Source organism: Dissoconium aciculare (assembly GCF_010015565.1).
Source record: "Dissoconium aciculare CBS 342.82 unplaced genomic scaffold K489scaffold_16, whole genome shotgun sequence".
Taxonomy (NCBI): domain Eukaryota; kingdom Fungi; phylum Ascomycota; class Dothideomycetes; order Mycosphaerellales; family Dissoconiaceae; genus Dissoconium; species Dissoconium aciculare.
Window position 1 is genome coordinate 115,370 of NW_022984966.1, and position 23,585 is coordinate 138,954.

The 23,585-nt window shown below is 54.3% G+C and overlaps 9 protein-coding genes across 9 annotated transcripts; 6 read left to right on the forward strand and 3 right to left on the reverse strand.

Moving 5' to 3' along the window:
* Positions 1-374: 374 nt before the first annotated feature.
* K489DRAFT_434884 (Dbl homology domain-containing protein) lies at positions 375-3,698 on the forward strand (the record flags this gene model as incomplete). The annotated part of the gene is made up of 5 exons (XM_033608576.1): positions 375-421; positions 514-1,273; positions 1,331-1,696; positions 1,747-1,947; positions 2,001-3,698. The coding sequence occupies 5 exons, from the start codon at positions 375-377 to the stop codon at positions 3,555-3,557; spliced, it is 2,931 nt and encodes a 976-aa protein (XP_033455708.1). The 3' UTR covers positions 3,558-3,698.
* A 193-nt stretch (positions 3,699-3,891) lies between these two features.
* On the forward strand, positions 3,892-5,579 carry K489DRAFT_434885 (uncharacterized protein; the record flags this gene model as incomplete). The annotated part of the gene is made up of 2 exons (XM_033608577.1): positions 3,892-4,624; positions 4,870-5,579. Exons 1-2 carry the CDS (start codon positions 4,156-4,158, stop codon positions 5,577-5,579), a joined length of 1,179 nt encoding a protein of 392 aa, XP_033455709.1. The 5' UTR covers positions 3,892-4,155.
* Positions 5,580-6,450: 871 nt separating this feature from the next.
* K489DRAFT_88112 (uncharacterized protein) lies at positions 6,451-6,878 on the reverse strand. The gene has a single exon (XM_033609002.1). The coding sequence runs from the start codon at positions 6,759-6,761 to the stop codon at positions 6,504-6,506; it is 258 nt and encodes an 85-aa protein (XP_033455710.1). The 5' UTR covers positions 6,762-6,878; the 3' UTR covers positions 6,451-6,503.
* Positions 6,879-10,243: 3,365 nt separating this feature from the next.
* On the forward strand, positions 10,244-11,773 carry K489DRAFT_413498 (uncharacterized protein; the record flags this gene model as incomplete). Its single annotated transcript, XM_033608047.1, has 1 exon — positions 10,244-11,773. One exon carries the CDS (start codon positions 10,244-10,246, stop codon positions 11,771-11,773), a length of 1,530 nt encoding a protein of 509 aa, XP_033455711.1.
* A 526-nt stretch (positions 11,774-12,299) lies between these two features.
* K489DRAFT_88130 (uncharacterized protein) lies at positions 12,300-12,679 on the forward strand. The gene has a single exon (XM_033609003.1). The coding sequence runs from the start codon at positions 12,411-12,413 to the stop codon at positions 12,618-12,620; it is 210 nt and encodes a 69-aa protein (XP_033455712.1). The 5' UTR covers positions 12,300-12,410; the 3' UTR covers positions 12,621-12,679.
* Positions 12,680-13,070: 391 nt separating this feature from the next.
* Positions 13,071-15,161, forward strand: K489DRAFT_374042 (DUF155-domain-containing protein; the record flags this gene model as incomplete). The annotated part of the gene is made up of 3 exons (XM_033603480.1): positions 13,071-13,121; positions 13,188-14,649; positions 14,734-15,161. 3 exons carry the CDS (start codon positions 13,071-13,073, stop codon positions 15,159-15,161), a joined length of 1,941 nt encoding a protein of 646 aa, XP_033455713.1.
* Positions 15,162-15,689: 528 nt separating this feature from the next.
* K489DRAFT_300959 (uncharacterized protein) lies at positions 15,690-16,667 on the reverse strand (the record flags this gene model as incomplete). The annotated part of the gene is made up of 1 exon (XM_033600416.1): positions 15,690-16,667. A coding segment is annotated over one exon (978 nt), but the record flags the coding sequence as incomplete, so codon positions are not given.
* A 696-nt stretch (positions 16,668-17,363) lies between these two features.
* Positions 17,364-19,529, forward strand: K489DRAFT_434888 (peptidase C1B, bleomycin hydrolase). Its single transcript, XM_033608578.1, has 2 exons — positions 17,364-17,948; positions 18,005-19,529. The coding sequence occupies exons 1-2, from the start codon at positions 17,598-17,600 to the stop codon at positions 19,148-19,150; spliced, it is 1,497 nt and encodes a 498-aa protein (XP_033455715.1). The 5' UTR covers positions 17,364-17,597; the 3' UTR covers positions 19,151-19,529.
* On the reverse strand, positions 19,462-23,226 carry K489DRAFT_364345 (glycosyltransferase family 1 protein; the record flags this gene model as incomplete). Its single annotated transcript, XM_033602698.1, has 2 exons — positions 19,462-21,079; positions 21,182-23,226. 2 exons carry the CDS (start codon positions 23,224-23,226, stop codon positions 19,462-19,464), a joined length of 3,663 nt encoding a protein of 1,220 aa, XP_033455716.1.
* Between the last annotated feature and the right edge of the window lie 359 nt (positions 23,227-23,585).

Below are 23,585 nucleotides of genomic sequence, written 5' to 3' on the forward strand. Positions count from 1 at the left end.
AACATCGGGCGACAATTACGCGCCAGCACACGTGGCAAGCACTTGCAAAATGCGTCTCAAAGATAAAGAAGAACGCAAGCCTGCAACGACACTTCCAATTTCAACAATAGGCCGGAGCGATGGCACCAACAATGATCAGAGCCTCAAGGTTGCCCGGTGTTCGCAAAGCGCAATGACGAGCTCGGCTTATGATGCCGTCGACGATCTTTCCATGGCAACAGAATTGTCAAAATCTGGTCGCCAGTATCGACATCAGCATGATATTGGATAAATTTACATGCCAGCACGCCAAATCCGTGCACATACGACAGTCATGACCTGCATACTACACCCTGTCTCTCACGATTCGCCCTCCCTGTGGATCAGCGATGAACATGGCAAGTCGTGCTCCTCGACTGTTAGCCTTGGATCTGACCGTACGGTACATCAAAACAAATTACGATGCATTTCGACTGGCTCGATTTCGTCTAGACAATCGCCGCTGCTTTCGCTACCATAGAATGGTTCGACTAGCTCTCGCTCGACCTCTCGCGATTGGCTCGAAGCTTCAGGATCCGCATTGTGTCTGGATAATGCGAAGATCAAGTCGTTTCCTGGCAAGCCATCTCACTTCCATGCTAGAGACTTTGAGCAAGCAGATGCTGTTGCATTGCAAAGCATCCCAACAACAGATTCTAGCCGATCTCTACGTTTACCATTCGAAATAGACGACTCTGAGAATGTGAGTGATCTTCAGGAACCTCGCACATACGAAGTGGACCAGGATGGGCAAGATCCTCCAAGCCCAACATCAGACAAGGAGGAAGCAGAACCGCAAGCGTTTCGAAGGTGGGTCAGCACATTGAGACGAAGGAAAGCTCACCAGCCGGAAGCCCTTGCTCCGCGGAAGGACAGATGGACACTGGATGATTTCGACGTCGTGCCGGAGAAGGAAATGATTCCAGGACGTTCGCATCATGGAGCATCCCATTCGGACAGCTCGTCGCTGGCTTTCGTTACGGCAGTCAAGTCTGCGACAGTCACGTTGGCAAGCGTAAGCATTGCCGCGATCTCACGCCGTGGTCGTGGCGCTCATCTTGGCTTTGATCGTGGCTTCAAGAGTCCAGATCGTAGTTTCATGAGTCCAGATCGAGATCTTCGGACGTCCATCGATGGAGCGATCAGTGCAACGGATGTGCTAGCGAGACAGCGTGGTCGCAAAAGACGTGAAAAGATCGAGGAGCTGATCAGGACTGAAGAAAGTTACGTTGCAGATTTGAAAGCACTTTCAGACGTGAGTACTTGTTCGCACCTGTTATCATTCACAATGATGACTGATGTGACTGCGCAGGCATATTTCACCATACTCGTCAATCAAACGACTTCGGCAAGCTATGTTCGACACACAGCACAGAAGACAATCAGTGAGCTCCTAAGACTTCACAATGATATCCTTGGCGAATTACATGCCGTTGTGCCGTTCGCAGAATACGACCAGAGTACTGCTAAGACGAACGCGTCTTTCTCAACTTCACACAATCGATGGCATAGCATCGATGTGGTCCCTACACGGTCGCGACCTGCGAAGCATATGCGGGAAGTCATCCGCCAGGGACGTCGCTCACTGAACATCGCTCGTTCCACGGAAGAAGACCACCCTTTGCTTCAATGTAGTCCGCAAATAGCAGCCAAAGTCGCCGAGACATTCTTACGACAGGTGAGAAAGGTGAAAGCCCCATTCATATTTGTGGTTGACAAATTCGTTAGTTACATCGATTCGAAATATACAGGCAGTACGGCGCCGGTTATGAAGCGCTGCAACGCGACCTTGACGAGCTCAAGCAAACTCTTGCCACTTGGACCGAATTCGATCAAGCGATCGAAATTCTCGCCGCTCATGTGATACCTTCAAAAAGCTGGGATTGGCATAGCAAGAAGGCTATGATGATCAAGGATCTGCTGATCAAGGTAAGCTATAATCTCCGCCTACATTGAAAAGTTTAACACTAACATCTGAAAAGCCTATTCAACGCGTTCCGAGATACGAGCTATCATTTAGCGAGCTATGCAAGCTCACGCCTGCCTGCGATGATCCAAGTTCTCATGGTACGATGGAGAGCGTCCGAGACCAGATCGGTCTGGTTTGTCGACACGTCAATGATGCGAGACAACACCCAGCGCGTACGAAAGCCTTGGAGGCGACCTGGCGTGTTGGGGAACGTCTTAACTTCTCTGATCAGCTGCCACGATCTGTCTACCTCCGCCTGCTCGGAGAGGTGCAACTATGCGGTTGTCTATTTGTGGCATATCGCGGCCAGGTGGAAATACAAGGCTTCTACATGATATGCATCCTGTTCGAGACAACTCTACTACTAGCCACAATCAACGATAACGAATCAAGTCGATACAGCATCATAGCAGGAATTCCTCTCGCATCTCTCACCATGCAAGACTGCAGCAGCGTCATCGGTCTGCAATGCCATCACGCGCCGCATTCCTGGAAATTAACGTTTGAACGAGACAATCGTCACTACGAGTTGATACAGGTTGCGTGCTCGGCGGCTGAAGCTTCGGCATGGCGCGCGCATATTGTTTCGGGGATTGATCACGCTGTGAGTGCTGTCGCTCGCGGAAGGGCAAATATACTTGAACTCCAGTCGCCGCTCATGGAAGATATCAAAAGTATCGAAGAAATCAACGAAGAGAAAGGACTTCAACGTTATAGTTCACTACGCCATGCAAGTACGCGAAGCAACAGAAGTGATCAGCACCATGTTATCATCACGAACACACAGACTTACAGCGAGACGGTTGAAACTTCGTCACAAAGCTCTCTGCGACTCCTGAGATCACATTCGTCAGCTGTACCGAGCCGTACACAGACGCTCGCACCAAGACGTTCAGATCGACATCGCCTTGAGAAGGTATTGGTAGACGTGTGGAGCAGAGACCTCCTGCCATATCCTGGCCTCACTCGGAAGACAGATCCATTCCGTGCCTCGGCCAATCACGTCATGCGCAAATTCAGCATGGCAAGTATCACAAGCAATTTCTCATCTTCAAAGCGATCTGTGAGCTACACGAGCATAGGATCCTGGCGTAAGGACGAGTCCCCGTCCTGTCGTGCCGACGAAGCAAGTCGACAAACTCACAGTCTGCAAGTGAAAGCGACCCCCGACCGTCCAGCTCTAGTCAGCTTTCACACGACACCCGACGCGTTCCTCCCGGCGGACTTTGAGCCGAACAGCACTATGTCAAAAGGCAAGAAGTCGGCCCTACGACTACTCGCCTCGACATTCGAGCGACCTTTTACTCCTACGACCACGAACGAGAATCGCAAAGAAGGACTCGGCAGGACGCAGGGCGTTCGCCAACCCTCCAAAATCATCCCGGACGGTGCCAGACCGCCTCATAGTGTCCAGAGTTCTGATAGGCAAGTGATGTTACCTGTGCATAATCTGGGGAACGGCGAAGGGTATTCGGCTTCGTTCAGCCACGACCGGACCGCAAACTTGAATGTGGATGGCGAGCGCAAGGGCAAACGAAGCGGGAGTAGGTTGCTACGATTGTTTCAGTGATTTGGGAGCGAGAAATTGTCACCTGCATCTCTCGATCGATAGCCGTAGCCAGCAGTCTTTTAGAAAATTGCTATAGTATTATCCGATCGAAATGGGAATAGGTTCACAACACATATCCCAAAAGCGTTGAACAACAATTCCGAGACCACAGAAATTCCTCTCCATCAAAATTGAAAGGCAACATGACCGATGACAGATGGGTACGCAAGTGGAGAATTAATACAACTCTCTCTGCTTATGATAACAGACCGGTTCGCCGCATCGAGATGCGCTTAAATCGAAGTGTGGAAATTCCTTCAAGTGTGCTTGTGAAAATACCGTGGAAGCAGTGAAAGGCGAGATAGAAAGTCATGGATCGAACGAGATGCGGGATATGTTACATAACAAGTGAATGGCGTTCGTTAACAGCGGGCGTTGCTCCGATTTCTCACACCAAGAAACCAAACCCGCTCGTTCACCTTCCTCGAGGGCGATTTCTTTCTGTCGGTGATTTCGCTCGCATGTTTAAACCTTTGATGATCCAATTTATTTTCTCGAAACACCCGACAGAACCAACTGACAAGACTTGACGGGATAGCTCATAGCCCTTTCTATTGCAATGGATCGATTGTTATCGAACGACCCAACAAGCAGCACGACAGTCACCCGCAACGACCCAGCTCCACCACCACCACCACCACCGACCAACTCGACCTCCCCTTCCCGCGATCCCAACAACATCGCCACAACCACCACCACCACCACCACCACCACCAAACCCCTCAGCTGCAAGAACTACGCCACAGCCCTCCTCATCAACCTCACCACCTTCCTCCTCCCCGCCCTCTACTCCACCCTAAGCAAATTCTGGGTGTCGCAGCTCCACGCCCGCATGCTCGCGACGACGGACGTCTACAGCTACATCGGGATCGTGGCCGAGGTGCTCAACGAGGGCCTGCCGCGGGCAGCATGGAGCGTCATCGGCGACGCCGCGAACCGGACGCTCCGCTCCCGCCGACAACTGGCTTTCACGCTGATCGCGGCGCAGAGCATTGGATCAGCCGGATGTGCCGTTGGTGATCGGCACGGTGAAGTTCGGGGTGAACGTCGTGTTGGATTTGTTGCTAGTCTCGAAGTGGCTTATCCGGGGTGTCACGCCGAGTGTGAATGCCCAGGCGGTGACGCAGCTTGTGTGTGGATTGGTGGCGGCGGGGGCGGGTTTGGGATATTTCTGCTGGACGACTCTCTGGAAGGGTTCGGGAGGTGCTGCTGGAATGGAGGAGTGTCGGCAGTCGGTTCGGCCTTCGTTGAACAATCCTCATTCGACCTGGAGTCTTCACTTTGCTGGAGTCGGCGATCAGGAATGCCCTCTACCTATGGCTGGGTTCTGGCGTGGTGGCCGTGGGTCTGGTCTACACCACGGCTTGGTCGGTTTTCAACACGATCCGGTGGGGATTGATAATAGTCCCGATCCAAGCATTGGAAGCCACGGCATTGACATTCGTCGGCCACCGCTGGGGAGCATTCCGCAACAGCGTCGGCATGGACAACCGTCGTCCGACGGCCTCCAAGCGGCAAATCTACAACATCGTCTCTCCGGCTCTGCAATCATGCTTGATCGCATTAGCCTTCGAGGTGCCCGTCGCGCTCTTCCTGTCATTCTACGGCGCACGTCGTTTCGCACACTACATCTCCAGCTCGGAGGAAGTCTCGGTCGTGACGGAGAGGATGTGGCGCACGATCGATTGGTGCTACATCTTCTACGCGGTCTCAACGCAACTCGCGACCATTCTTCTCGCTACCGGACCGCTTCGGTACCTCTACCAGTCTCTGGTGAATAACCTCTGCTGGGTACTCTCGTGGGCAGTGGCGGTTTCGAGGATCGGAATCACGCCGGACGACGCGTGGAAGTATCACTCTATCGTGTTCGGTGGGAGTCTTGTGTTCAGCTTCTTGGATATTGCGCTCGTCGTCGTGATCTGGGCTTGGATGCTCCTGTCGGGTAAGGTTCACTTGCTGGCAGTCACACGTGCTGGGCGATGAAAGCAACCGAAGCGCCTAGGCAGTCGAGAGAGCGGAGCCATGATGCACTGCTGAGCAATTGCGAAACCTTTTCGAGCTGTGCGATGCAACCGGCTTCGTTGGCCTGCTGGCCGCAGCGGACACCCGCCGCAACACTTCTAGTATGCTATCAAGTCATCATCGCCATCTCAAACGCATGATTCCCGTTGACGTCCAGGGAGAATTTCGTCATGTGAATCATGCTAAGCCTCATTCTGTGGCACCAATGGTACTTCTTTTGTCTGTCTGCTCGTGCGGATGTGCGAAACTATAGAATACATTCCAGCGAAATTACCTACCTAGGTAGGTAATAAGCCCAGCCAGCCCTATATATGTCCACACACGTGGCGGCGAGGCTTGGACACCCAACAAAACCCGCCCGGGCGCGTGCGGCTCGGGGGGAAAATTGGCCCAGTCCACCCATCATCGGTGAGGCACCTTGGCCGTGCTGCGCCGACCTTGGGCAGTGCATGGATGGTGGTGACGGCGATGAGTATTGTCACAACACATGCATGGGATTGATGATAGTCGACATACGCGTACGTATATTCGATGAGTTGCATGGGTGGAGTGAACGTGTATTAGGCTGTCGGAAGGAGTATCATGAGGATTATTATGCCGTCGTACTTTTGTAGGATTCCATCGCGAGAATCGTCACTGGTGTGGTTGTCCCCGACGATATGATACTGTATAGGAAAGAACAAGCAGAAACCCGCAAGGCTAGGCGATAGTCTATTCATCAAAGCGGAATCGAGATACGGAATTCTCCAGTGGTGCCGGTTTCATGCTCTTTTATCTAACCTCTGATCGATCGGGAAGAAGTGCGAGAGACGATTCAATCTCTACTACGGAACATGGTGGATATCGATACTGTGAAAAAAAACCATGAATCAATGTTCATATGCATCATTGCCCACGTGTGTGTTCATGGCAGCATGTTTCGTGATCAAGCACAGAAACCAGGACGGCTGGGAATGGATAGATGATGAGCAGAAAGGTGAGACATGGGTTTCTCTCTCTCTCACCATGAAACGGCGAGAGGCAAAACGAGATCCAGAGGTGTGTGCGAGTTTGTGTTTCAGCTGAGGATTTGTGCATCTGCTCATACAGTGTGTGACGAAGAGGAACGGTTGTATTTGGGTTAAATGAGCATTTGAGACACATGGAGATCCTTACAACGGCGGCTCTTGTCCATCAATGTGCACCATGGCGGAATTCTCTTCAAACATGGAACAGTGCGCTGTTTTGCTGGTTCTCTGCTTGTGCTGGTGCTGATTTCTTTGCCCGTGACTAATAAATGCGTACGTCAAGTCATTCAATTGATCGGGCAGAGGTGTTTTCCCATCGCCCGACGGTGGGAAATCATGGTTGCGGATTACGCGGTCCTGCAAGCCGCCATCGTCGATCGCGGGATCGTGGAAGCGCGCCAACACACGTGCACGCTCTCCCGATCAATCTAGCAGTAAAAAGATCTCGGGACGACATAGAGTGATGTGTAGTTGGAAGACCATGAACTGTATCTCTATCACATCTACGACACCATCGACGGCAGAGAGTGGACATGGGGGCTAGAATCTCGACCGCTGGGTGGAAATTCGGGTACGACTGCGGGTTTTCTCAACGTTTGGGACCGTACGTGCTGTCGTTGACGATGCCCAGGTGGTCATGATGATGATGTTCCGTCTGTCGGATAGGGCTGGCTGTGTTACACAGTATCAATTCCTTTCTGCGAAATGTCCTGTATCAAAGTCTATAGGGCACCTCACATCTCCCTCTCTTGGCTGGTCCTCTAATGTGACTGATAAACGGTCGAGGTTCTGAGACCCGCCATGACCTCTCCATGATCACATTCACGATTCACCGCTTGCACGACAACATTTCGTCGTGTACAGCGGGATTCTCGATTGTCTCTTCTTGTGATGCTATCGCATGTCACTCGAGGTATCGGAGTTAATCCTACGGCATGGTGAAGAAGAGATAGGTAGATAGCTGGGGACAATCGTTACGCCTCACCGCTATCGAGACATTTCTGTGCTTGCGACACCACGCCCACCCATCGACCATCTTTTCTTGTTCTTCTTACTTCCCAGATGTTTCTCCCAGACCACGGTCAGTAGAAGGTTTCCTCTCCCATTCACGACAGACAGCACAGACATGGACGATGCCTCCGTACTAATCAGTGGGAAGTGGGTCTGAGTGATCAAACTCGAGGAAGTCCAAGTGCCAATGGAAATGATGGGCAGGAAATCGCGGCCCCGCTTGCTCGCAAAAAGGTGGGGAAATCTCTTGTCGATTAATTATTCCGGTTCTCCTGAATCCTTTCATAACAATTAAGAGGGGAGAAAGGGCCTGCCCTTTGTGATAAAACGGCCTAGACAAGCCAGGCGCACTCGCTTTGTGATGATGGTCTTGGTGCAATCAATTAGACATTTCCAGGCCAAGCCAAAGAAAAAAAGATACCGTTGAAATCAGCAAAGGGAGATGGACTGTTGTGTTTTTATGCAAGATGCGAACTGCCACGCGCGTGGGAAGAAAGGCACCAGGGCGATAAGTGGAGATGCTAGTGAGATGATGATATGCGTGCGGGATCGGAATGTGGGCTGTGTGTCGTCCCTAGGTAGGGGACAACAATTAATTGAATGGTTCGTGGGTTTCCCTTTGCTGATTGGCACCGCCCGGATCGTCCGGATCGACTCTAGATGGATGGATGCGAGGAGGAGAGAAGCCGAGGAGAGGCCCAGTGATTCGGTGACACTACTGTACTAACGACCTGTTGTAGGGAGAACTCTGATGCCGTGCAGTGTGTCTCTTCGGGACTGTAGGTAGTGCTGGCCGGCCGGCTGGCTGGCTTGTTGGCTGCAGGACATGCGGGAATATGCGAGTCGGATCAGTGATGTGTGCTGTGTGGTTTTTTTGAACCGTCTTTGCGTTTGTGTTCATCTGGTGTTATTGCGGTGGAGAGGCTCGGAACTGAGCATGGTGTGATATATGTATGCATTGGTCATGACAGGAAGCACACAGTCTTACAGGAAGTCTCTCTCACTCTCACTCTAGCGGTCCGTCCAGCATGTGAAGTATTATTTGATCGAGTCCGTCGGGATAAATGTCCTTGAGATGCAGTGCATTAGACCGGGACGGAAGCAGGCTTATCAGCGGCATGTATGGCATACACATGGCTCGGATTGGATTGTCTGCATTGCATGGACGACGGGGGGACGGCGGACTTGGGTTGATGGGAAGCGATTCGGTTCGGTGGTGATATCCACACATAGATCGCTTCCGATCATCCCACCTGCGCGCTCTCTCCCGCAACACTGGACGGTCTGCACACACATCCGTAGGTATGATACATACAGACACACACACACACACACACACACACACACACACACACACACACTCACTCGTTCTCTCTCTCCTCTCGTGAGTTCGTGGGTCTTACCCATCCCCCGCGCGGCCACTGATCACTCACATCCACTCATCATCATCATCTCCTCCGGGCGCCGATCTCACCCTCATACACACGCCGCCGGTCGCGCCTGCTCTCCTTCTCTCCATCTCCGTGCAAAGACCGTGCGGGCCATTGTTGTGTGTGGCTGTCTGTTCCAATGAAATCTGCAATCTGAGTGAAAACGTGCTCGGTGGAGATTTCAATCTTCGTCAATCATCATCGTCCTCCTCCTCACCACCACCATCATCATCACTATCCACCTCCCACTCTCAACCGTTCTCACCGTTCGCAGCTCCCTTGTGACTTTGAGTGGTACATCTCCAACGACGAACTCGCCCACCAACGACATCTCCACACTGCGAAACCACCCTGATCATCATTGGGGAAGAGAAAACCGTTGCGACTTGGCGGTTTAAGCTCCAACGTCCAGAGTGAAAAGGTTTGGGGCAGGGGTCCCGACAACGCGAGACTCTCCAACGGTCGACGACGAGGACGACGGTCCCACCAACCACCCGCTTCCACTTGCGACGGGGGCCTGTTCATCATTTACAGGAATCCGCCCGACACTGCTGTGTCACTCATTCTATCATCATCATTATTGCTCCTCACGGCCGGCGACAGTGCATCTGTACTCACTTGGCTTCCCTTGGCTTGAAATTCAACTCCTGCCGATCCGCATCATTGTCTCGCGCCCGCCCGCGCAAATCTCACACACGATTCTCTCTTCCAATCAACGCTCGTCGGGAGACTCTACGAGCGAGGGAGAGAGAGAGGGGAGAAGCGAAGACAGAGTCCGAACACACGAAACAGAGCCTCGCCACCGATATCCCTATTGATCACTGACCATCCCAACGAGCGGATCACGTCGTTGTACTTCCTGTGCTTATTCTTATTCTGATTATCATTGTTCCTATTATAACAACAACAACATGTTCCCGAAGCTCGCACTGCTTCATGGCTGATCTGGCTCCTCTCGTGACCGCCGCAGCAAGCAATCCATTATTATTATTATTATCCTCACCCGAAGCGACTGCGGCCTAGATCCTGTTGGGTCTCCTCCCTCCAATTTACCCCAGCTATTCACACAGCGAGCTTGGGGTGGCCCGCAGCGTGGCACATCCGACTCAGCCACAAGCCCGACGTATCAGTCACTCCAGTATCTTATCGCTATCATTCATAACCACCGACCCGCATCATGACCTGCAACCATGGCATGTCAACTCATCAGTCGCTGCTTGTGCAGTCACGACCACCGCTCTCCATCAGCACTAGAGCATCCGACCCTTCGCTCTTTGGCAATGCTTATAGCCCCATCGCCGACCACGCGTTAGTCCGTCGGATCTCCATGCGACATACCTCCGAACCCATGATGGGCGCGGTGACAACATCACATCGAGGCAGCAATGCTTCACTGACGGCGCCCTCGCCGACCTTGATCTCTCCCGCTCGCACACCGTCGCTCTTCGGCACTTCCGACACCCATTGGGAGCCGTCAATATCCTCCAAATCCCGACCATCCCGCCTGCGGAAGCTGTCCACCGCGAAGGAGGATCGAGGTCAACTCGACTTGTCTAAGAGCACTGCGGAGAACGATCAATTGGCAGGTCTAGGCATTGTCGACTCTCGCGGTCCGCGATCTGCCGCCGACGTTGCCTTCTCACGGGCGACCCGCAACAAACACAGCCGGACCAACAGCATTGGGTCGCAGGCATCGAATGGGTCCAATTCAAATCGACCTGGATACCACTTCACACACCCGTTGAAGCAGACTCCAGGAGCATACACGCCTCCGGCCGGGGATCGTGCATCCTTTTTCGATCCCGAGGAGCTGGATGAGACCAAAGATGTTGTCGAGCGTGAAGCCCTCGTGCCGACGGGATACACCAGCCATCGGAGCATGTCCGTCTCCTCGACGTCACAATTCCAATCTGCGCCGATCGCACAATCCAGAACAGGCGCCGACCCTGTCCTGATTCGTCAAACGACGGGCAATTCGCAGTCGAACATCTCGATCAAATCGAACCACTCTGGTGGAAATGCCAAACCTGCCAAACTCAAGAAGACTCGGCCGAGCCCAGAGCACGGCCACTCGTATGAATACGGAGCCTCGTCGTCTGCCCGGACCAGCTTCGACAAAGCCATCAGCTTCGTCTCCCGCCGATCAGAGACCGACGTCGTCACTCAGGAGGAGCTCGTCCAGGCCGCACGAAGGAAGTTCGAGGAGAAGACCGCCTTGAAGGAACTGAAATACCAACGAGAAGCCGAACACCGCCGAGAGATCGAAGAGGCGAAGATGATCAAGCGGGAAGGGTTAGAACGCCGCCGATCCGAAGCCTACGAAGTCCGGGACCTGCCGTCGACCAAAGCCGCCCTGAAGCATCTCTCCGGCCTCATCAGCGGCAGCGGCATCAACAACAATAACAACAACCCGATGTTCAGCAACAAGAATCTCTCCGACGAGAACATCGAACCCTCCCGCCCATCGATGACGGGAAGAGATCGGAGACCAACCCCTCCCACCGACTCCCTCCAAACCAAAAGCTACGAATCCTACCGCAGCGCCAGCACCCCGAACCCCACCGCCAACCTCTTCACCGCCGCCGAGAAACCCCGCCGCCCGATCGAGAGGTCCCGCCTCAGTCGTCTCGCGCAGAAATCCTCCAAGGCGGTGGGGATCTCCTGGTGGTTCCACACGAAATTGCTCAGTCTGGGGAGTCGGGATTGATTCGGCTTTCGCACATCATCGACTCCTCCTCCTCCATCGTCCTCATTTCACGACCGCCTTGCTTCCAGGCCCCATGTTGGCTTCTTCGCACATTGCTTTTGAAATTTCTGGCAAACATATCATCGTTGCTTTCTTGGATACCCCCCTGCCCTCCCTCCCTCGCCTTTGCCCGCCTTGTTTGTTTCTGGAAGATCTTTGCCTGCCTGCTTGTTTTTTGGTTTCTTCCGGGAGTCTTGGTTGCACTGCGGTGCGCGTGTCCCGCGCGGGAGTTGGTGTTTTCACGGATAAACGACGAGCGGGGTGCCTCTGCGGAGATCTCGCGAGCGATGACGAGGGCGTTCTTTTGAGCCTTGTTTTTGCTTTTTGCTTTCGGGAGGCTGGTGTTTTACCTTTGGATGGAGTTTCTTCATCATGACCGTGGGAACCACGGTCTGGAGTTTTTGTTTCATGGACGGCCTCGTTGTTTCTTCTGGATGCTGGAGGCGTCTTCTTTTTTCGAGGGTGATGGTTTTGACTATCGAGCTTCTTCTTCTTCTTCTTGGGATGGTGCGAGGGGTTCGATGGGACCGGAATAGATAGAACTCTCTACATATATATTTATGTGTGTGTGTTTTTTGGCCCTCTTGGGGAAGATTTGATGAGGGAGGTTCGGATAGAATTTCATATTGGATTTTTCATCTTCCCTCTATTGACTGCTTGTGTCGTTCTGATCCCCTACCACTACTGTTCGTGTCTCCCCTATGCTTCGAGATCGGTCTATGTTTTTTTCACTGAACATCGTGTGAGCTTTGGTCGACTCTCACGGTCATTCTGCCACTATCTTGTCTTGTCGTGGGGACATGGTTGAGACGAGACATCGTAGTCGGTGCAGTGTTCGGTCGAATCATGGGGACCTTCTCGACTACGCTAACACTTGCGTTCAGTTGTTATTACGGAGCGTTTTCATTTTGTATATTCGCGTCGGTGTCAATTAGACATCAAATCAACCAAAGACGGTCCAATGGTGAGCGTGTCTGTTAGGGTTACCAATGCACGTTTCTCAGATTGCAGAGGCGGGCGATCGGCGAACGCATGTGCCAAAATGTCTAGTCTACTATAGTCTGCGCCGGGACTTGCTGCAGCTAAAGGATGGAGCGTATATCGTCTGTCGTCACTCGCCAACAACCTGGATGTGCACTCTCTACCTCTCCAACTTCGGAAACTTCAAACTCCACGACCATTGTCGCCAACATATTGAACGCTCTACACTCGTAAAAGACACTTGTGATATATCCATTTTGAGATCTCTACGCAAGCCATGTCCATCACCGGGCCTCGCACTGCCCCGAAGCGCTCACCTAGCGTTCTGGTATGCGATCGCGAACTTGTAACTTCTAAATGTCGCGACTTACAATTCTGACTGCTTCCGAAACAGGTCACCGATGCGCGAGAAGTCCGCCAGTCGAATCGCCCACATCCTCAGCGCACCGGGACTCGCATCATCTCCGTCGACAACGTCCTCCAATACGCGTCCGATATTCCCTCCGCACAGACTCGACTCCCGCCCAACCTCCGGCCAGCCTCACACGGTAGGACACCCTCCGGCCGACATCCTCTCGACCCGAAGCTGCGTGGTCTTCCAACCGGAGGTGCGATCATCCCTGCTCGCAGCAGCAAAATCAGTGAGAAGCTCGTGCTTCTACCGGAGACCGACGAGGGCTTGAACGAGGACGACGATGAGTTTGACGAAGACGACGAGTCCGCTCCCCCGCGAGACGAAGAATTAAAGAAGCGGAGGTTGTTTAAACGAGGAGGGAAGAGCGATGCTGAGCGTCTTCCGAAATCACAACGGATCGCCGATCCTCAGCTCGCCCGCGTCACGGCGTATTGCACCGCACAGAGCTTCAAATTACGCGCCGCTGCGACGTTCGTCCGAGATCAGCATGGAGCCAAGACCAAGCTCTACGACGACTGTTTGTACTGCGTATATCAGCTTCCTTTGTTGGGCGGCAGCGATGGAAACCGGGTACGGAGTAGTCCTGTGGTACGGAATCCCGGCGGACGGAGTGTGCTAGACGAACAAATCGAAGCGAATGAAAGGCGGCAGTATCGGGATGGATGGCACGAGGAGAGCGAGGAGTATTCGGTTCCGGATCATACGACATACATTGCAACATCACCCCCGCAACGAGAATCGGGAGCGGAAGAGGGCGTGGATACACAGGAGGAAGCTGTCGATGACAGCCGGGACGACTCCATGACGGCGACGGATGGCCGTGAGATGGCCGAGTCATGGGCTCGCGAGCATGAAGAATTCCGCCGGGAGAGCGGTAGTTCGTCAGCACCGAGTTTCCCATCACCATCACCGGGGATCAACCCGGACGCGTATACCACGGCCGAGCTCTTCATCTTCAGCTACGGCGTGATAGTATTCTGGAACTTCACCGCCAACCAAGAAAAGGACCTCCTCGCCGACATGACCTTCTCCTCCGCCGGCACGACCACCTCCAGCGGCAAACAAACGAGCCTCCTCTCTCAGAAATCCTCCGCCATCGACCAACCCCTCAACCTCCCCCTCTCCACCCGGCCCCTCGACGAAGACGACTTCGAGACGGAGGAGTTCCACTTCCAATACGACGACGCCGCCGAGAAGCCGCGCATCTACAACGACATGATCACCCTGCGCACCAGCGACCACATGATCAAACTCGCCATGTCGCACGGCATCGCGCAGTCCACCAAGCTCTGCTTCTTCGAGGAGCGCATGCATCAGACCATGAGCGAGGCGCAGTATGTTCCGCGCCGGCTGGCCCTCGAGGGCAGATTGGGCATGGACCGGAAGGAAGTCGTGGGCCTCGTGGGGAGATTATTCGAAGGACGGGTCGATGTGAACCTCTGTAAGTCTTGGCCCTCAAACCTCCCTCCCCGCTGAATCTCGATCCGAATTCCCGAACAATTCACTGACCTCTCGAAACCCACAGCGAGCAACATGCTCGACACGCCCAACTTCTTCTGGGACTCGGAGCCGACGCTGCACCCGCTCTACCAGGCCGTGCGCGAATACCTCGAGATCAAGCCGCGCATCCAGGTCCTCAACGAGCGCTGCCAGGTCTTCCTCGACCTCGCGGAGATCCTCTCGGACTCCATCGCCGACGTCAAGATGACGCGCATCAACTGGATCGTCATCGCGCTCATCGCCCTGAGCATCGCCGTCACCGTCTGCGAGGTCGTCCTCCGCTTCACCATCCTGGCCGCCAGCGGGAAGAAGAGGGCCGCGGGCATCACCGTGCTCCGCGCCGCCTGGGCCGCCGCGCAGAATGTCGGCCTCGTCCCCCCCGGACCGCCGGGAAGCCATGTCGGCGGGCCCGGGCAGATGGTGTTGGGGGCAGTGACGGGGAGTGAACTGTGAGGACTGCTTTCCGTTGATAAAAATGCGAAGAGGAGGCAGGTCGTCCGCGGTTAATTCGTCCCCTCTGATGTATAATGAGTGGAAATGGGTAGATCCAACCCCCCAATCATCGGTATACTCTCCATTGTGCATCGTGGACGGCCTCCTCTTCACCAGATCTGCCAGGTGTGAGTGAGATTCAGGAGTGTAAAATTTTCTCTCTTTTACAATCTCGCAGAGAAGGCAGGAGGATGACGTATACCGTCGAGGCGACGCTATTCCGTAGAGGAGGGGTGTTATCCCTTTGCACGGGGGATTCAGGGTTACACATAAGGGCCTATCTCTGCATTTCCCTTCACGCTATAGATCGGTTCCTTGTGTGTTGGATCGTCTCAAATCCTTTCCAACGATTTAAATTCAGCGACAAATCCGGAATTCACAAAGGGGGGGTATCATTCGAAAAAGAAATAAGAGACAACGAAGCACAGAAAACAGCGCCACAGCGCAGGAGCGACTCTCCCTCCCCCTCGAACACCCGTGTTCGACGCTCTAAAACACCGCAATCGCCCCCGGCGGACTGCCCACGCCACCCTTGACGTGCAACGGCGCGCTCGTCAGGAAGAAAGTCCATCTCTTCTCCTTGTGACAGATCTTACTCAGCGCCTCCAAATCCCAAAGCTCACCGATGGGCGTCCCCCACTGACACAAGAGCCACTCGTGGAGTTTCCAGTCGTTGTCCTTCTCCGGCGGCCAGGCCTCCAAGGCGATGGTGTCGCCCGCGACGGCGGCGAAGTGGCGCTCGTACAGCCACCGGACCATGGCCTCGCTGCTCTGCAGGCCGATGGCCGCCGTGTCGCCCTGGGTGCCGCGCTGCCGCTCGCTGGGCGACGCGTAGTTGTGCCAGCGCGTGTAGCCCGTCCGCACCAGCAGGATGTCCCCGGGCCGCGTCACGGTGGCCTGGGACCGCAGGCAGGCCTCGAGGTCCTCCAGCGGGATCTCGTGTCGGGACGCCGCGCTCGGCGGATCCCCGTGCTTCCGCTCGTACCAGCTCAGCCAGTCGATCAGCACCCCGCGGCCGACGATCCCGCCGCGCTCGCACCACCTGTGGATGCCGTTGGTGTCGCAGACGGCGGCGACGTCGTGCGAGAGGCCATTGTAGTACATCTGGGATTTCTGGTGCGCGTAGTGCTTCAGCGAGTCCCACTGTGAGCCGGATTGGGTGTTGAAAGTGAGTTCGTCGTCGAAGCCGGCGTGTTTGCCGTTCGACGAGGCGCGTTTGTCGAGGACTTTGTGTTCGAACTTCCGTCGTCCGAAGCCGGGATATTGCACGTTGTCGCTGAGGCACCAGTCGAGCTGGACGTGGCGGCCTGTGCGGATCTCCTGCGATGCGCGCCGGACGACGTCTGCGGTGAGGAGGTTGAGGGTGCCGATCTCATCTTTCTTGGTGCGCGTGTCGAAGAGGCCCCAGCAGCATCCTTGCGGTTGTCCTTCGACTTTGGGCAGTTGGTCGAATTTGGGGAAGTGAAAGGTTGGTGGCTTCAGGAGGATGGTGTCCTTTAGAGCTGAGAGACGTTCGGATGCGGTCTGGATCAGACTTCGTTCTTTGCCTTCAGACATGTTGGCGCGAGTGGTGGAGGATACGTTGTGAGCATTGGCTGGTGCTTATTCGATTGGTGGTATCCGGAGAATGCGGATGCGCCGAGATGTCTCGGACACGGAGCGCAACAATGTCGATTGAGATGGACGGAACCAATGCGTGACGCCGAGACAGACAGACGCGTGATGCAATGCTGAGGAGGAGGATTACATAAGTCCACGTGATCGGAAGCTTTCCCCACACGCATGCTGTGCACCCCGAGGATCTAATCTGATCGGCTCTATTCATGTCCTGTATCACAATACTAGACAAAGTCAAATGCGCTCCGCCAAAGAGAAGAATGGTTGGCGTGCTGTAGCAATCTGGCAGGGATTCGTCTCGTCCTCTTCCAACCGCGTGTGATATAGCATATCGAAGCATAACCAGACATCACCTGGACTGAAGTATGTACTGTACTCCACCCCGTATCGTCTTGTTCATGTGGAGAGTGGGAGGAAACCCCCGCGCGTGACTCGACCCTTATCAGATGCCGGAGCGCGTGTGCTCTCGGGCGGCGCTTGTGAGTGAGCAACGAACGTGTGGATGGGGGGGCCGAACTGCCTATCGCATCGCCAACAGACCAACAACCTTGATGGATCTCACAGCTCCTGCGTGACCGCTCAGCCTGATAGATGAATCACCTAATTCGGTAGGTATCGTCCTTGTATTACTGGGTCGACCATCCATATCCATATCTCTCTGCGTATATATCATATCTATCTCCTCCTTCGATCATATCAGCTTGTTCCTCCTCAAACCTCCTCTCCACGCCCGTGAGCCTCATTCGTTCCTCCCCTTGGCTCGTGACTCTGTACATCATTATGGGTAACGCCGAGTCAACACCGGTCCCTCAGACCGTCCACCGCGCAGCTCCCATCCGACAACGTCGAGCCGTCGCGTCGTCCTCCGAGAACGACTTCAATGAGAAGTTCGATGCCTTGAGACTGGAACGCAAGAATGTCGGGCGGGTCATTTATGCCAATGACGATCCCGAGAATGTAGATGCCAGTGCCACAGAAGAGTTCGCCCACCGCTTGCTCCAGGATCCCCGAAACCGACTAGGTTATGCTGCGTTGAGCGGCAGCAACCCGAGGACGGTCCTTCAGCGACCTTCGGTACCTGTGCGGGATCAACAGACATTCAACGTTACGCTTCCTCACGAAGGCACACCGGTACGTTCATAAGCCACCGCTTCATAAGATGCATCGGATACTAACACCGGAAACAGGTCACCAACCAACGCAGTAGTGGCCGTTGCTGGATCTTCGCCTCCTGCAATGTCTTCCGCATCGCCATCATGGACAAATACAACATCAAAAGCTTCGAACTGAGCCAATCCTACCTCTTCTTCTGGGATAAAGTCGAGAAATCCAACTACTTCCTCGAATCGATCCTGGAAACCTGCGACTCCGACGTCGATAGCCGCCTCGTCAGCGCCCTCAACAGCTCCCCCGTAGGCGACGGCGGCCAATGGGACATGATCGTCAATCTGGTCGAGAAATACGGCATCGTACCGCAGAATCTCTACCCGGACAGCTGGAACGCGCAGAACAGCTCCGTGATGGACTCCACCCTCACGACCAAACTCCGCGAAGACGGCCTGCGTCTGCGCGCGCTCAAAGCCAACCGCGTGTCCGCCACCCACATCGCCGAAGCGAAAGAAGCCATGATGCAGGACATTGTGCGAATCCTGACCTTGTGTCTCGGCCCGCCGCCCTCCGCCACCGAGAAATTCACCTGGGAATTCTACGACCGCAGCAACACGCTCAAATCCGTTTCCCTGACGCCCCTGGAATTCGCCGACACCACGCACGTCAAGCGCTTCATTTCCCTCGTCAACGACCCGCGGAACGAATACAACACCTTGCTGACGGTGAACAACCTCGGGAACGTCTGGGACGGCCGACCGGTGACCTACATCAACGTGGACGCGCAGGTCATGAAGGCCGCCTGTGTGGCGCAGCTGAAGAAAGGCCTGCCCATCTTCTTCGGCTCGGACGTCGGGAAACAGAGCAACTCCTCCCTGGGGATCATGGACACGGATCTCGTCGACTACGAGCTCGGCTTCAACATCAAACTGAACCTGACCAAAGCCGAGCGTCTCATGACTGGCGAGAGCGCCATGACGCACGCGATGGTCTTGACGGCCGTGCATCTCGACTCCGAGGGCAAACCTGTGCGGTGGCGGGTGGAGAATAGCTGGAGCGCGACGGCCGGGACGGAGGGGTATTTCGTCATGAGCGATAAGTGGATGGATGAGTTTTGTTATCAGGCCGTGGTGGATCCGAGTTTCGTGAGCAAGGAGGTGAGGGATGTCCTGAAGCAGAAGCCAAAGGTTTTGCCGCTTTGGGATCCCATGGGCGCGTTGGCGTGAATGGGGGGTTGCTCCTCCACTTTCTTCTGTTTCTGACACGGACTGGGATGATATGAGATGACATGATATGATAGAATGGGCCGCACGAGACTATATAGCGAAGATGTATTGAAACATTCTCACCCCGGGGAGGGGTTTCTCATACCTTTGCATGATGATTTACCGTTGGCCAGAGAAAATCAACCGTTGAGAGAGAAGGCTAAAAGGGGGTATCTCCGAAAAGACTATGCAACACTAGCAACAACCACAGCACGCCGCTCAGGCTAAACAGAAGAGACGCCATATCATCAATATCAGCTCCGCCAGAAATCCTACTTCTGACGCGCTTGACTCTCCTCCATACTCAAACTAATCGCTCTCCGCAGACCCTCATCGTCCTCGGCCCCCTCGCCTGCTCGACTCGGACCTGCTGCACTCCCACCAGACGCTTTACTCCGACGAAGTTCCTCCTCAAGGAGACTCTGCTTCTTGGCATATTCCAAGACGATTTGTTCTTCAGACTTCTCCTGGGCGGTCTTCTCAGTAGGTGGCTGTTTGGGCTTCTTGCCCGCCGCCGCTCCGGAATTTAGACCGCCTTCGTCGTCGTTGGGATAGAGGTGGTCGTATTGCGGCGGAGCTTCGGCGCTCTGCTGCTGCTGGGAAGAAGGACCGGCTTCGCTCTCGTAGTTGTCGTCGGGCCAGCCTCGCTGCTCTTTCAAACTTGCTGTGAGCACTCGCTCGAGGTCTTTGTCAAAGGCGATTTGGGTCTGTTTGTGGCGTTCGGCGTCGGCGCTACTTTCCGCGAGGGCACGATTGAGGCTCTCGTCATCTACGTCGGTGCGGTCGCTAGGCTGGTTTTGATCGAGATATTGGCGCATGCTCTCGCGGATACCTTGCTCGACTCGGGCATCTTCTGTTTGGTTGCCCTCAGAAGTCTGTTGGACGCTCTGCCGAATTGCTTCCTGCAGTGCGCGTTCTTCTGCTTCACGGCTTTTGGGGATTTCAATGGCAAGCATGGCGCTTTCGGGATCATGAAATGGCGCGCTTCCTTTAGACGATGCCATGCTGGGGCCTCGGCTTCGTCGCTTCTCTGCTCGCTCGGCCTTTTTGGAATCGACCCACACGTCCTTCTTGCGAGCTTGCTCTTGGAGGATCTGGCGGACAAGCTCATCCGGGTTGCGCTTCTTCTTCAGTGTCATCTGCATTTCCTTCCAGCGTTCGATCACCAATCGACGTTCCTGCACGTCACTCCGTTGCCACTCGTCGTACCCCTGTGCAGTACGAGCAGCGATGATATAACCCTGCACGCTGGAGCCAAAGACCTTCTGCATCTCCTTGTACACACCCATCATCGTATATCCGGGAATACTGAATATGGCGGCACTAGGCTTGAACACAATGCCGCCGATACCTTTTCCGATACCCTTGAAGAAACCCGCGGGCCCCTCCTTTTGTGCACCTTGAATCGGCTGGGAAACCAACCCAGTGATGCCGTCAAACATGCCGAGACCGAATCCTTTGGCGGCGGCCTTGACTCCTGATTTGAAGTCGGTGACCTGATCTGCCTTCCGGACCGTTTCATCGCCGTACAGCTTTGGGGCGTTGTGAAAGCCTCGCGCGACACCGAGCGTAAAGTCCATCGGTGACTTCAACCCTGCGCCAACAATCCGTTGAACACCTTTGCCAGTGTCGAAAGTTGTCCGCAAGAGATCACCGTTCCCACCGGCAGCGTTCGCGTTGTTCGGACTACGCGGGCGGCCGCTGGATCGCTGTCTACTCTTCGACAAATTTCCATTGAGCGCATCAGCCATAGAGCTTGGCAGTTTTCCAGAGTTCACTATGCTTTGAGTAGGAGACAAAGTCCCCGAGCTCATCCTCGACAGTGAGTCCTGGAAATTGAAGCTCGAATTTGAGTGGCTTGAGGTCATAGGAGTCAGGGTACCTTGTTGGCTAGGCACAACTGTGCTTCCTGATACGGTGGAAATAGATCGGGTATCAGCATCCGAGCTAGACATTGCCTCCGAACCACGTCGACTCATCGTTCGTGAAGACGGTCCAGATGATTGTGTCGACTCAGACGTAATGTTGCTCTCCTTCTTAGCCTTAGTAGCATCCGGATGAATCTTCAGCGCCTTGAGAGTCTCGATGGGAAAGTCCGCAATGCCCAACATCATTGTGCTCGCAGTGCCAATGATAGCGCCAGCTCCGCCCGTGATGGGATCCCAAGGCCCTTCATCAGTCTCGTATTCCTTGGCGCGGAAAAGCTTCAGGTCATTGAAGTCAAGTAGACCCTCGTTCGCCAAGGTGCAAGCCGCCATTGCACTCAAACGAACTTGCGTGCGCTTCACCCGCCAGACTGCAACACGACTGGGCGAGAGATTGCATCGTAATTTGTCAACCTCCAAGAATTGATGGAAGCTTTTCGCGCCCTCGTCCGATCCTTTTTCGGTGGCGATCTTCGCCGCCAACTCATGCGCCTTTTCTTGACTGGCTGGCTCGAGGCATTTCATGATAGCTTCCGCGAGATTGTCCGCGGTCAATTGCTTGTTCGGGATCGGAGGTGGTCCGGCGCCTGCACGAGCGACCATCGAGCCCCAGAAAGGCTGATCACCGAAGAACGGTACAACCACTGTGGGTCTGCCTGCGGTGATTCCAGCAGCTGTTGTTCCAGCACCACCGTGATGCACAACACACGAGACCTGCTTGAATAGCCAGTCGTGTGGACAATTCCCGAGCATAAAGACGTTGTCCGGCTTTCCGAGTTCGTCTGCTCCCATACCACCCCAGCCCTTTGACACAAGTGCTCTCTGACCAGTCTTGCGCACTGCTTCAAAAATGAGCTTTGTCATCTCATTAGGGTCATCCAAGACGATCGATCCGAAACCGATATACACCGGCGGTGGACCAGCATCCAAAAATGCCTTCAGCTCAGGATCGGGCGTGTAGTTTGTCGCGAGATCAAGGAAGAAGAAACCACTGATGTTGATGTTGGCACCCCAATCTTTTGGTTTTGGGATCAGTACGGGAGACCAACAGTATGTGAATGGAATTCGAAGACGCTGCAACAAGCCTGGTGCTGCCATCAGACTGATTGGCTCGAGTCCTAGACTCCGCTCTCGGAAGCGATTGATCACGTCGCCCAGTCCTTGCCATGTCAACATCTCTATGAGTGTGTAGGAAATATAGTTGGTCAGATTCTCATCCGCATTTGATGTCTGGATGTTTGCCAACGGGTGTGGAAATGCTTGCGTGGGTGAGTATGGCATGGTGAAGTAGCAATGACATGGTATTCCCATTTTCTCGGCGATGTGGATATGGGCAAAGCTCGGAGGATTTGCGATGATGCAGTCAGCGACGAAAGGCTTGGTACTGTAGTCGTTTGGATCGGTATTGGAGAGCCAGTCTTCCACAGTCTCATCACTCGCTTCAACACCTGTCCCATCTCCCGTTTCGTAGCAGGATCGCCAACATCCGCGAAGGTACTCCGATACCTCGTGACGCCGTTTTCCAATATCTCCAGCACGCAATGCATCGAATCCTGGCATCAGACCAGGGTTCTTCACCATGAAAGCCATGAGCGCGGCCGGGTCGGCTCCTATACTGAAGAATTCCAATCCATTTTCCGTGACGAAGTCCTTGAAGTTAGGATGTGTTGCAAGACGGACGCGATGCCCATATGTCTCTTTCAGAAGCTTTCCTAATGCAACGAAAGGTTGCACGTCGCCTCTGGATCCAACGATCTGTATGACGACATTCAACGGAGGAGGTGGCGAGGCATCAGAGCTGCCCAAGTAAGGCGGAATGTAGGGCGGAGGAGGAGCTTCCTCCTCATCTCGTGCTTTCTGTAGCTTCTTCAACGTCGGTAGGAGAGCAGCTGACACTTTCCGGTCATGCTGATCGATTCTGATATTGACTCGACCATCGCTGGTGACGGATGCCTTGGTTCCAAAGCCGTCTTGGTCGTTGCGGATGTCCCCATAGCGCTCACCGAATGCAGGAGGTGGAACGGCCTGTTCTTCCGCATCGACTGCAGGCGCATTTGTGGCATCCGCAATACTGACATCGTGGCCCACATGTCGCTTTTGCTCTGGTGACATGGCACTTGGGTCGGTTTCGGCTGCCATGGCGGCTTCGGCTTGTTCGACCATGGTCATAGGGACGGGAGCCTCTGGCATTTTCTCGCCACCGTCTTTGTTTGATGATAGTTGTGTCATGGTTGGAAAGGTTGTCGCTGCTTAAGACCTCAAAGCTGTGATCTCGTCGAGCGTGTGGCTAGGGCAAGTTTGAGGAAATGGCACAGTTTTGTCTGAAAATCGCACGAAACTGCTCAGTGTTTCTGAATTTTTGATTCGAATGTGCTATCGTAGGCAAGAGCGCAGACTACCAGCGTCGGCTCGCAAGCAGTGGTCGAAGCCGTGAATCCCAGATTGACGACTCTCCAAAGTTTCGGGTCGAT